The 13,853-nt window shown below is 34.9% G+C and overlaps 1 protein-coding gene across 1 annotated transcript in view; it reads left to right on the plus strand.

Annotated features, from left to right (window-relative positions):
- LOC124163777 (NPC intracellular cholesterol transporter 1-like) overlaps positions 1 to 12,731 on the plus strand; it is a 53,521-nt gene extending 40,790 nt beyond the window's left edge. The window contains exons 19-25 of the mRNA XM_046540861.1: positions 595 to 707; positions 3,274 to 3,416; positions 4,937 to 5,157; positions 6,136 to 6,367; positions 8,525 to 8,638; positions 9,833 to 9,995; positions 11,106 to 12,731. Coding sequence (XP_046396817.1) covers positions 595 to 707; positions 3,274 to 3,416; positions 4,937 to 5,157; positions 6,136 to 6,367; positions 8,525 to 8,638; positions 9,833 to 9,995; positions 11,106 to 11,173 — 1,054 coding nt within the window. The 3' untranslated portion in view covers positions 11,174 to 12,731. The remainder of the gene's footprint in view (positions 1 to 594; positions 708 to 3,273; positions 3,417 to 4,936; positions 5,158 to 6,135; positions 6,368 to 8,524; positions 8,639 to 9,832; positions 9,996 to 11,105) is intronic.
- Positions 12,732 to 13,853: the final 1,122 nt, after the last annotated feature.

Below are 13,853 nucleotides of genomic sequence, written 5' to 3' on the forward strand. Positions count from 1 at the left end.
GGGTATACATATTTAATTTTATTCTCATCCCAAAGCCCAGCTTTTTTTTGAAAAGGATATGGGTTCATGCAAAGAATTACCCAAATCTTTAAATTTCTGCTCTTCTGCAAAAGTATTCACATGAAATTTTAGTAAGATTCAATTGAATCTACTGGATAGTGCTTCTTCGGGTGCGGTCCAGTAAATCCTACTTTTGCTCTAAGACGCTCCAGACAGAAGGTCTCTGGAGCCTTGATTCTTTTCCCTATTGGTGCTAAGGGTGACCTTTTTGGACTACTTATTTGAGTGTTTGCGGCATGTTTACAATTACAAAGATGGGAGGGAATGATGAGGAAAATAAGAAAAAAGGACTTTGTGATGGCAATGACATTACAATAAGTACCAAGTGTCTGGAAAAATTAGAAATTCCAGTGGTCACTTAATAAATCTTGATTAAACTAAATAAAAATCATGGGATTTCAGTTTGATAACTGTGTAGCCACAGTAATATAAATAATTTCTTACCAGTACCAACCTATTATTATCTGCCATGAATTAAAAAAGGAAATAAAATGTGAATTTCAATATGGCTCAATATCTTCCAATTTATTTCAGCACTTATATTGCATCCCCAGCATCTTCGTGGGTTGATGATTACTTAGACTGGATTTCAATTGAAGGCTGTTGCAGGCAAACCAAAAATGGGTCATTCTGTTTCCATGGAAAACGTAAGTCGTAAATGCATCATTTGAATTTATTGTCTTTGTAGAACTGCAGGGTAGTACCTTATTAAAGTGCCTGTAGATTTAACTTAATTTTACTATTGAGAAGCAGTAGTTTCTATTGAAACATGCTGTACCACCTCACCTGGTCATTGTGTAAGTAACATGTGTGTAATGTCCAAGTTTAACACCTATTTTAATGTTGACTCCTTTTTAATTTCTGCCTCCCCAGTGGATATCTGCCTCCCCATCTGCCCTTGCCAATAGAAAAGTTGCTTCTCAAATGTCAACCTTTTTGTCTGAAAGGAAGTGGAAATACATATGTAGCCTCCGAGATCTACAGGATGGAACACTATGCCTCCCATTTTTATCTAGATAACCTACTCGAATCGTGGGAAATGCCCCTCCAATGGTATTCTTATGACAGACTTCAATGAAGATTAAATTTTATATCTTGTCATACTCCTCACACTATGTGCTAACTCAGTTAAATCTAAGACACTTATGCTCTTTTGAAAGCATTAGTATTATTTATGATGGAGTTCAATGCTAATATTACTAGAAAATATGTAAAAGGAAGTTTTATTGCGACATTGTGACAGAATTCTTATGGCAAAGTTTGAGAAATATAAACACGTCATACATGTTTACACAACTTACTTTATAGGCCTCTTCACTTTCATTTAAAATAGTACCAGAAAAACTATTCCAGCAGAAAAAAATAATCAGATGAATGGTGAATAAAATACATTACAATCCACGTATTTCTTGCAGCAATGTGCTAGTATATTGGATAAAATTGTATTAAATCTTTATGAGCCATATGTGCCATAAGTAGCCAATGATAATCATTATATGGAAATTTATGGTACTAGCCAAGAACATATTAGCTGCCCAAATAGCTCTAAACAGAAAAATTTCATAATATCCCCAAAGGATATAAACAAAAGCAAGCTTTTTAATTTAAAACAGATGACGTGCTGCTAACTTTATATGTATAGAGTGTTGCATTTCACATGGTCCGGTCTGTACATCTCGGAGGCTACAGAAAAATAGCTCACGGCAGCTACCTTAAAAAATCAACATTGAATAATGACAAAGTCCCTTGAATAACAAATAATAATAGAAAAATAGCTCACGGCAGCTACCTTAAAAATTCAACGTTGAATAATGACAAAGTCCCTTGAATAACAAATAATAATAGAAAAATAGCTCACGGCAGCTACCTTAAAAATTCAACGTTGAATAATGACAAAGTCCCTTGAATAACAAATAATAATAGAAAAATAGCTCACGGCAGCTACCTTAAAAATTCAACGTTGAATAATGACAAAGTCCCTTGAATAACAAATAATAATAGAAAAATAGCTCACGGCAGCTACCTTAAAAATTCAACGTTGAATAATGACAAAGTCCCTTGAATAACAAATAATAATAGAAAAATAGCTCACGGCAGCTACCTTAAAAATTCAACATTGAATAATGACAAAGTCCCTTGAATAACAAATAATAATAGAAAAATAGCTCACGGCAGCTACCTTAAAAATTCAACGTTGAATAATGACAAAGTCCCTTGAATAACAAATTTAAAAATTGGAAGGTAGTGAAAGTTCTTTGAAAGGGGGTGTGGGGGTGATTCATACTTTTCCAATTTGTTCAGTTGCATTTTGTGGGAATGAGGTCTCAAAGCTCTACAGCAATAGCTGTGAACTTACACCCTGAATGGGTCTGCTCCAAAGTAGTTGGATTGATTGAAGAATCAGTTTGCTCGCAGTTGCATGCAGCAAGCCTGAATAAACTGTTCGAAAATTTTCCTCAAACTAGCAGTGCTGGTTTCTGAGGTTTATGAAAACCATTTCTTCACCATTTTTTGAATCATGTTTATGGGTTCATGTTAAGAAAATATTATGTGCCACTATTAAAAAATATCGGAGGAGTGCAAATTGAATTCAAACATTGGTAAAAATTGTATCCACTGGGGCAGTAAGTGTTTGTGGGTTATCTTACTTTGAACCTCTTCAATGTGATTGTATTTTTGGATGGCAGTTCCTTGGTTCACTTTTCAACCTATGTCCAGTTATTTGAAAATATGTAGGCACCATCTCCTTTGCAGTGTTCATTCTTACAAAAATATCTTACAAAAATATTTCAAAGCTTCCTCAAGTTGGATGTTGTCTAATTTGCTTGAGGAAAATTACTGATATAAAATTGATAGGTACCTAAATAAATAATTCCACAACGTGGTTTTTTGTTGGTTAAATTGTGAATAACATGTGATTGCACGGGAGACTTGCTATTCAGCAACGTATACAAACTGGTAAATAAATCAGCCACCAGGAGCTGTGCTTTCTGTAGTGCAAAATTTGAATGTCATAGTAGCAATTGGATTGCTGTCGTCTCATTTTAACACCTCAACATTTTCTTCGTGTTATCATGGAGGAAACTGGATGAGATTGAGAATGTGCATGTCTTTTCCTGAAGAGAGAATTTTCTATTTTTTTTTCTTGATCTTTGCTGTCTTTCAATAACAATTAAGCAATAAAAATAATTTTATTTTATTTTTGTTACTTAGATAGTTGCAAAACCTGTAAGGTGAAACTTGATAAACATACTTCGAGACCTTCTGTGGACGATTTCAGCCATTACTTGCCGCATTTCTTGATGGACAATCCAGATGAGAATTGTGCTAAGGGAGGACATGCAGCCTATGCTCTGGTTAGAAAAAGTATTTTTATCAATTCTATTTTGCTTTGCAAATACATAATATCATTATAATATCTTCGTGTTGGTTGTGATGTGAAGTCGGTCCTCATTTTTCACTATTATGAGGGATTGTAATTAATACCTGATAAAATTTACCTGCCTGTTTTTGAACATTGGATACAATTTTTTTCCATGTCATATTTTACTTTCTGTCAGAATTTTTGCCTTCAAGTTTTAGAATTCTGGCAAATAACAAAATTGCCATTCATTTTTTGAGTTAGACTGTATTTTTGGTTGAGAGGTTTCAGTAATGATGGGCAATGACATTTATACCTCAATATTTCATCTAAATACCTATTTTTCATTACATTTATGCATAGTACAATATTGTACAAGCATTTTCTGGGCATTTCCCAAGTGTTCTAATGATTTTCAAGCAATTATTGAGCTCCTGTTTGGGCTTTTCTAAAGTAAATGCCTTCTAAATGCTTTCACAATGCTGTGGTGGGGGCACCTCAGGCATTTAGAAGCACTGACCCAAGGCTTAATGGCAAATGCTTCAGAATCTTTGGAGAACAGCCATAGAATGCCTTCCTCGAAATTTGCTTGAACGTTTGTTGCACCACTTTCAAATGGTTTATGAACAAATATGGGCAATAATGAATTCTCAGGGAATGGTTTTTGTGATAGATTCCCAATTGCAAAGGGAAATCCCTGAATGGAAATTTCTACCACAGAAACAAGGTCTCCTCAAATATTTACTGTTAGTAGCTCTGATATGGTCAAATGAAAGCTTACCAAATGCGTAATTGTTGGTGTTCCTAAGTCTTTTTTTGTGTGTGTAAACCCCGTATACCCTGATTGCCTCTGTGACCACACACCCAGTGAGAAATGGGTGGTGGAATCCACGTGGAACCCACGTGGAGAATTAACGTGGATACCACGTGTTTTTGGTTGTGGAATCAACGTGGAACCCACGTGGAAATTTGGTGGAAAAATTAAAACAGCAGTTGGTGCTGTCCTAAAACCATTAAAACATCAACCACTCTATATCTAAACCTTCTATATATGTGTCTACGATTTTTCATGTGCTCTCATGGCTGCCTTTCCACGAATTATATAAAAATAGAATGTGCGATACATTTTCACATAACTAGCGTGGTTTCAGGATGATAAATGACGCAATGTCACCAGAGAGTTAAGTTCCACAAATTAGAAATTCTGTTTAACATTTTATGATAATCACCACAAATCCACTTGAAATCAACGTGAATTCCACGTGGGTCCAACCACTCAATATCCACCACCACCAAATATCCACCACTCAACGTGGATTCCACCACCCATTTCTCACTGGGCATGCTTATGGGTAGCATCAGTTGAGCTATGCAGTGTTTTCTGTAGATTTCTGTTAAAGTTTCCATAGGTTATGTTAAGGAGAAGTTTGTCAGTGGGAAGAAGAGAAGTTCAATTAAAAAATTGAAGAACTATCTACAGCATCATCATCTATTTTTCTATTTTCAAAATTGCAGGGAGTCAACTATGATGAGTATGAAACTCCTGCAAATTTCTCTGAAACAACAGTAACAGACTCATATTTCATGGCATATCACTCCATTTTGAAGACATCGAAAGATTATTATGAGGCAATGAGACAAGCAAGAGTGATCGCATCAAATATTACGTCAACAATAAATGCTGCCCTGCCCAGTATAGAAGAAGGTGGGACTCCTATCAATGTGTTCCCATACAGGTGAGTCTGATAGAAAAATTATTTATTGACTGACTGCTAAAGTCATGTATACAATGAGAAAAGGATTGGAAAAGAAGGTTGCAGAGGAACCCAGCATTGGTCTAAGGGGCAATAATTGAACCAGACAGTCATACGTAGCTGTGTATTTAATCAATAGGTATAGATCACAACTAGCAGGATTTGAATGCATGCTCTCTAGATGTGAAGCCAACACTCTGGCCACTACTCCATAAAAATTGTTATCCATTTGCAAGAGATGACATACATATCTTTCCTCAGTGCAAAATGTAATTAGTTTGCTTATGTTTTATGTGGGTGCTAGGCATGACTGTGTAAGTAAAGGATTTCCAAATTGAATTTTACAAAATTGACCATAAAAAATTTCTCTAGTGATGAGGAAATGACTAATACAAATTTTATAATGAGATAAAATCAGATGGAATATTTTCATTAGAACCATAGTCAAGTTTTAATGAAATTTAAATAATGTTAGATTGGGAGGAAAAATGGAAACTAATTACATATATGCATATTACATATTATTTATGCAATAGCCCTCTCTCTAAAAAACTCTCTGATTGAGTTAGGTGTAAATATGCTCATGTATATGTTTATGTAAAGTATACACTGTTTTAGTATAACATGAGAGTTTTTCCCTCAACCAATGTCTCAGAAAGAGAAAATGATTGATATTGAATTCAATAAACAAATTTTGCAGATTTGAGTTTTAGGATCTTCTAGTGTTGAAGCTTATGATTGCCTGAAATTAAATTTTTCCTGCTTCAAGTTCATTTGATTTTGAACTATTTGCTCAGCTTTAGTGTTTTGGCAACTTGCTCAAATAGAATGAATTCATGCATACCTTTGTGTTTGTAATAATGCCCACAGTGTACTTGAAAATACTGTTTATGTTGGGCCTGCTGAGGTGTGTAGTGCCTAGCATGTTTACTTATATCTCTGTAATTTTTTTCATTTCAGTGTGTTTTATGTTTTCTATGAGCAATACTTAACCATTTGGGACGACACAGCTTTCTCTCTGGGGTTCTCCTTGCTTGCAGTTTGGATAGTCACCCTGGTCATCACAGGGTTCTCGATCATATCTTCTGTGATCCTCATGTGCACCATCATTTGTGTGATTGTGGATCTCTTTGGAATGATGTACTGGTGGGGCATCACCCTGAATGCTGTATCTCTCGTCAACCTTGTCATGGTAAATATTGGTCCATTATATTTTTAGTTCTGTGTCATTTTTTAAGCAGGGTAGTTTGTGAAAGTTTGCATTATCGTGGTAATTTTATATTTCCATTGACTGTGTAACTTGAAATGCATGCTCACCAATCAAAGAATGGAAATTACTAAAACACGTAGTTTTGGCAATCCGTAAATTTTAAGCTATAACTGAAGTGAGTGATGAAGCATAGAGCTGAATTGATGAGGAAAGCAATCGATTCAATTAGAAATATGCAGATTGAAAATGAAATTATGATAGCTCTGGTATTTGATGGCAAATAATGACATTGTTTATCATAACTATAGGAAAGGCTTTTATGATGAATTGTACAAGATTGAGAAATTTACATGGCTAGCATCGCATAGCATTCAGAATACAGTAAGTCCTCGACGTATGAACAAGATGCGTTCCGAGACCTTGTTCATAAGATGAATTTGTTCGTGAGTTAAAAAACCTAAATAAGGCAATGAATAGTGTAGTTATCACGCAGAATGCAACATTGCATCAAAAGTTTACATTAAGTCATGATGGTGACGAACTGATCTTGCAGCATGTGCGACATAGCTGGAGTTGAAAAAATTTTGCTTACCCCAAAGAAAGGAGAAATGCACGAAATGATGAACAATCTTACATCACAACTGTTAAATTGATACTTCATTTACTCTGTGCGAGTTCCTCTATGCTCTAGTTGCATCAGCCAACCTAAAAGGCACCAATTTTGAGATTTCGGGCTCTCGTCAATTTTTTGAATGTTTGTATTCCTGAAAGTTTGCAAACAGAGGATTTTATGTGCTTGAATGCCCCTGCGAAGATGCAACCCTCATGCCATCTCCATGCAATGGAACCCCAAAGTCATGAATTTTATGGTTCCTGCAAATTTGAGTAACATATACTATAAGTTTATGATTTCTGTGAAAATCTGAGAAAGATTCTTGCTTCAAACAAGACGAGGAAACCCCTCATTAATTCTAATAGAATAATTTTTTGTTCTAAAACTTATGATCTAAAGCCTGTAAATTGTCTATGTTTGAAATCAGCCTGATAATTGAGAAGTGCAAGTTGCAGTGCATTTTGGCTGATGTACATCAGACAAAATCTCAGTGTGAGTGATTCCACCATGTTGAGGGTTGATAACTGATTGGTGTCTGCAACCGTATTGTATTGTCACATATGATTGTTTGGTTTTCTAAATTTTTAAGATTATCCAGTCAGAAAATACCAATTGAATGCCTTAAAAAAGGAAACACCACTTCATAAATAAGAGCCCTTTGTAGAAAATATTGCCGAGTATCATGCATCCTATCCAACAACTAGTATAGGGACTTTACATACCTTTTAAAGTATGGATATACTTTATTTATTCAAATTACAATGGTAAATGCTGATTTCACAATGTGAAGTTATTCAATTGTGCTCAGGAGGGAATTTTTCAGCATTAAAGAGTGCTTTGCATGCATATATGCCTGATGGCAAATAAGTGTCCCTAGCTCTATGAATCCATGCATTCGTGTAGTTCACCCTTTAAAATGGCATTTAAATAATTACACTTCACCCCAATTGGGAATATGTTGCGGCTAGAAATGTGTGACACTCAGATGAGTAACGGGATATTGATTCACTATCATTTGTGTGTGTTCTGAACATGATGTCTAATGTAATCGATGTAATTTAACCTCAAAAAAGTAATGTCATTAAACTTCTTGCTGGGGTGGGCCAATATAGGTATGTAGTGGCTTTTGCATCCCAGATAAAAAGTGCAACTGGGAAGAAATTGGCACCTAGTAAATTAATTTTAAAATTTTATAACCCTGCTATAATTACACAAATGATTCATTCAGGGTAAAATTTTATAATCATTAACTAGTTCAACTTAACTTGTGTAAAATGAACTGCATATGGATACAAAAACATCTTCATAACATGTTTTTTTCCTACGGTGATGTATTTTGTTAAATTGTGGTCAGTATTTCTTGCTATTACGACTGGAAGAAGGTTAGCTCTGAGAGGATTAAGTTTTTCATGCTTACAAGATATCGATTGCATCCTTAAACTTACTCCCCCATGTAACTTCCTTTTTACCGCCAGGCTAGCAATTAAAAATATATCCTTATTGTGTTTATTTTTCATTTTTTTCAGGCCGTAGGTATAAGTGTGGAGTTCTGCAGTCATATCCTGCACTCATTTCATAATGCCACTGAAGGGGATCGTGTGCACCGGGCCAAAACAGCTCTAGTGAAGACTGGAGTCTCAGTAAGTGTCTCACTCTGTGTGATAAACCTCAGGGGTGTTATGTCACTCTAGGTACAATGTATGTTACACTATTATCTTAATTGATTGCTCATTATGGGTATGTTCTTCTCCTATAAAAGTGGAAAAAAATGGGAGCCATGTCGAACACAAAATGGAAATTCTGCAGGAGGTTATAAATCATTGATTTTTAAGAGTTTGGGATTATTTTCATTTGTGTTTTGATGCAATATTTTGATATCTTTGCTTGAGAACCGTTTATACCCTTTCTTCCCCTGCAATCAGTCCAGAAATTTATTCCCTTTTTGCCCTCAAAAATTTGTTTTAAAGTTTTTAAATGAATAATTTCAATCATAGCTTTGAACGTAGGTTTTCGCAGCGAGAGGCATCGTCACTAACGGCTTCCGGGTGCAGCTGCGTGTTGCGCTTTGTCATGCAAGCTTTCGCGATTCATCGCCTGATGATGCGTCCTGCAACGGTCGCGAAAGCTTGCACGACAAAGCGCAACACGCAGCTGCACCCGGAAGCCGTTAGTGACAATTTCAATCATAATTCAAATGTTAAGGTTCACTATATAAACTGGAATTGTTTCCTAGTCTGAGTTTGAGCACTGCTACCCGTTCAAACTGTAATTATTGAAAACAATGAACTTATCAACATTACACTGTAATGGTTGTTTAGTAACTGCAACAGAATGAAAATATTTTGTGAACCTTCAAAATTCCTTTTATTTAATGCATACCTTCTGACCTGTTTATTATCCTGCTTATCCTACTTAATGTTACTTCTATTCACAGTTTTCCCCTCTTAGGGAAGTATATTTATGCTTTTTTATGGGTTCGCTTTCCTAGAGATTCAAGCCATAATCTACAAATTTGAGTGATTATAATTATAATTATTATATTTATCTCTCAATAATTTCCTGAATCTAAGTGAAAATTTTAATTTACCAGATGATTGCAGATTTCATTAATGTTTCCTTATATCACATGAGTAACATCTATACAGCTATATGCAACTGCATAGATGTTAGGAATCTGATTCCTGATGTTTTTAGGAGCTAGTTTTTCATTATGATGAAAATCATATTATTAATGGCTCTGTGAATTGGAGAAATCATTTTTAGCAGTGATGTTCTATTTTTACACTCATTTCATAATTTTTCAATGAAAATACCTCCTTATTGTGTACTTACAGGTTTTATCAGGGATCACATTAACAAAGTTTGCTGGTATTGTGGTGCTGGCATTTGCAAAATCACAGATCTTTCAAATCTTTTACTTCCGGATGTATCTTGGCATTGTTCTGATCGGTGCTGCACATGGACTCATATTCCTCCCCATCGTCTTAAGTTTTATAGGTAAGTGATATTGTTTTATTTGATATTAATGCAAAATGAAATTATCAAAGAGATCCATGGTTGCCAAATATCCGGGTGTATGTGAATTAATTAAAGAAAAAGGAAGCTGCGATGCTAATCTACAACTGTTGAAAATACTAATTTATTGCCAGAAACTCTATTAACCTCAGGCTGTACATTTACATACATTGGCTTAGTTAATCTCATAGAATCTGAGGCTGCTGCTGCAGAAGTGATGAAGAGTTTGTACATGACTGAAATATGAGGATTTGGAATTGAAATAATAGTATGTACAGTAAAACCTCTTATGTAGTGAACCTCTTTACATCATAAACCTCCATACTTCATACCACTCCTACGGTCCCGTCAGATTTACATGTAAATTTATAAGCAAACCTCTTTGTAGTGAACCTCTTTATCTCGTAAAACCTCCACTTATCATGCCAAGGAGATACCCCCGAGACAGCCTAACTACCTCCGCAAATCATACCGAGGCAACTGGAGACCATTAATGCAGCCACGATTACGTACATGGAATGACATTTTCAGCGATAAATTTTTCAAGCTTATTTTTTTTCCTAGTCTAGCTTTGTTTTGGGCATGGGAGGAGCAAAGTGAATAATGAAATCCACAGGCAAAATGTTATTGCTTTATGATTCTGGCTGTTAGTTCAGGCAAGGTTGATGTCACAGCCTTCCACAGCAAACCTCATGAGTCTAAGAATATTGGTTGCCACTATGAAGTTTTGTGTGACTTTTTAAGGACTTTCGTTTTACTTTTTATGATGATACATCAGAACAAAAACAGTATTTTTCTGGGCTTAAATTTGAGTTTTACAAGTTAAAGATATTTTAGTAGCAATTAAAGGCCTTTGCAAGACTTTTCTAATTTCATTCTCTTATTGCTATATAGCTAATTACATTACAATTATTAAAATTCATCTGCTAAGCATTTATTTTCATTCTATTTTAGTCCAAGCATAAATCCTTTGCATATAGCCTACTTAAAACTATAAATGCATAAAAAATTACTTAAATAAAAAACTAATTAAATGCATATTTTCAAAGTAAATTTAAAAAATAATTTTCAACAATTAATTCTCTTTGGCAGGTCCATCAGTCAACCAGGCTACGAAGAAGTACAATAATTCTCGTGGGAATATTGGCAACCCATCCTGAAAGTATTCATGTTTCAAATATTGACGTGTTAATGGAATTGGTGGTTATATCTCTCATGAACTGTGCCCTACTACTCTGATGTAATGCTAAGAAGAGTGATCATAGGGTGGGTTTGAAGTTTTGTTATTCAAATTTGTAATTTGATTATTATAGTGCATGAGGAAATGTTGGTATCATTTTAGTGCATGCTCTTACTCCTTAAAAGAAAGTTTGGCCTAAAAATGGTTTGTTGGTTATCCAAGGAAAATAACTTATTTTAATGTCTGTGTATGCATGTATATTTATGTTCATGTTATTATGTAAATGTACTGGTTTTCTACAAAGCAAATTGACAGCCCAACGGAAGTTATTTTTTTAAGAAAAAAAACTGTGCTTAAGTTGCAAATAGCTATTCAAGTAAAAATGCTTAAGCTGAAAAGCTTACTGTCATCTTGTGAAATTAGTTAATAAGGTTATTGAAGGAGATAAATTGTATCTAACCAGTTGTGTCTGTATGACTGACTTTCATAGTTTAGTTAGTTATTGTAGTTATGTATTTTGGTTGTCTATTGTTTTATTTCCCTGATTATTATTTAATTAGTGTTTTTAAAATTACTTCAGACTAAAGACTGATTTGTATTCTGTATTTTGATGTTATAATACTCTATTTTGTGAAGTATGAAAGAAATTCTCCAAACAGAGGAGAAGGTAATAGTGTTAGAGTAAATTATTGTATTTTTTAAATCTCATCTGCATGTAACCATTCGCAGATGTTTTATTTATTATGTATGTGGGCAAGAGCTTATCCACACTGAAGCTCTGATTTCTTCAAGATCACCAAAGTTTGGCATTTATTGGCCCAGGCTAGGGTTGGATGTTTGAATTGTCAGATCAGAAGCTATGCTGCTTCTTTGACTTGTCTGCTACAGCCACTCAGACAAAACATGTGAGCTGGCTCAATGAATTAAGATAAGTCTAAGTACCAGAGCACCTGTGGAAGCCCCCATCCTCACAAACCATTACATCTAATCATCTCCCTATTACATCAGTAGTGTTTTAATTGTCAGTTTTATTGACAATAATTTTTGTATGCATCTAAAGTTTATATGTATTGTATTGGTGACAGATGCAGTAATTGTCATGTTACAGTTAATACGAAACTATGTACTGCTTAAATAATAGAGAAATTGTGGTTCTAATTTTTCCACACCAATCAAAAGTGCATTTTGAAGGTGTTATTAGTAATACTATAGCTATATCCTCAGTACTCTTCCATCAGATTTTCTCCTAATTAACGGAATATGAAATGGATGTGGGGAAGTGATATTTATCCATGATGTTTATTCTACCAGCAATAGATTTTTGGATTTACAATCCTCTGCAATTGCTCAAAATACATATATTGATATTATGCCTTAGCATACCATGGTATGTGCTCATTTACATTGTTCTAAGGCAATGGATCTTCAACTCACAAATCAAGTTCACATATTAACCTATTTAGGATTTAGGGCCAGCACTTTTCCCTAGTGTAGGTACTAACTTGCTGAAAATAAAAATAATTATTTATTAAACAATGTACTAAATCTTTTTATTAATTCATGATGCAGTCAATGTGCATCTGCAGCACTCCTTTGCAATTCTTCAGCCAGAGATGTTACTGTTACCATTCAAATTTGAATATTATGATGAGAATACAAGTGGAAGTTGTCAATGTCATCAAGTTGAACCTTAACCTGTGCGCAACACAGCCTCAAATTACAAAGTGCAGATGTTGCTGGAAAGAATCTGAATCCTAAATCAGGGTTTTATCAATTTACCACCATGCTGTCGGCTATCAGAGGCTTCTTTCTACGACCTTGACAGATTCATTAGATTTGCCTTTGGAAATGCTTATGTGTGTGTGCATCAGTTCAGCAGACACATTACACTCCTCTTGGGAAGGAAATGTACTGCTGTCTTTTTAATTACATACAGTGGAACCTCGTTAAAGCGAGTACGGGCTATAGCGACACCCCCGCTATAACGAGAGATAGCCGATGCACTGTCAATTGACCCTATAATAAGCGTGCTAAAAAATTCGTTTTTACGAGACCCTTTCGGTGTTGGCTCTCGCCATAGCGAGGGTTTCACCGCCGAAGGACTTTCATCAAGACTCCTTAACCTCTGTAATTGCTAGCGATCTGTTAGAAATGAAGTTAATGGAGTGCTCAGTCTCAAATTTATGTGGTAATCTGTCGTTCGATAAATATAATGATTGACGAAACAATGCTTTACATCATTTTTATTCAGTGCGGCGCTTATAAATTGTTTGAATAGTTAGTCGTTATTTGAGTAAGAAAATTTAGTGATGCAAAAAAACATCGCCTTTCGTCTGGATTTATGCTTACGCTTATCGGATAGATGTTTATCTGTCGCCACACCACTCCTGTTCCTGTATATCTGTTCGCAACAGGTATATTGGCTATTATTTGCTCCACCTCCGGTAAAGCGATAATTCGCTATAGCGAGTGTTTATTAGTGCACCGTGGGGTGTCGTTATATCGAGGTTGCACTGTATTTTATTTATAGGTTTAAGCATACTTAAATGAATTTATCTGTAGAAAATTCTGCTTCAATGATTACTTAGTAAATATTTTCTTGATTTAGTTTTTTTTCCTCACTCGTTCAAAACTATGACTAGGATAATATTAAACAAGTA

This window comes from Ischnura elegans, chromosome 8 (assembly GCF_921293095.1).
Source record: "Ischnura elegans chromosome 8, ioIscEleg1.1, whole genome shotgun sequence".
Taxonomy (NCBI): domain Eukaryota; kingdom Metazoa; phylum Arthropoda; class Insecta; order Odonata; family Coenagrionidae; genus Ischnura; species Ischnura elegans.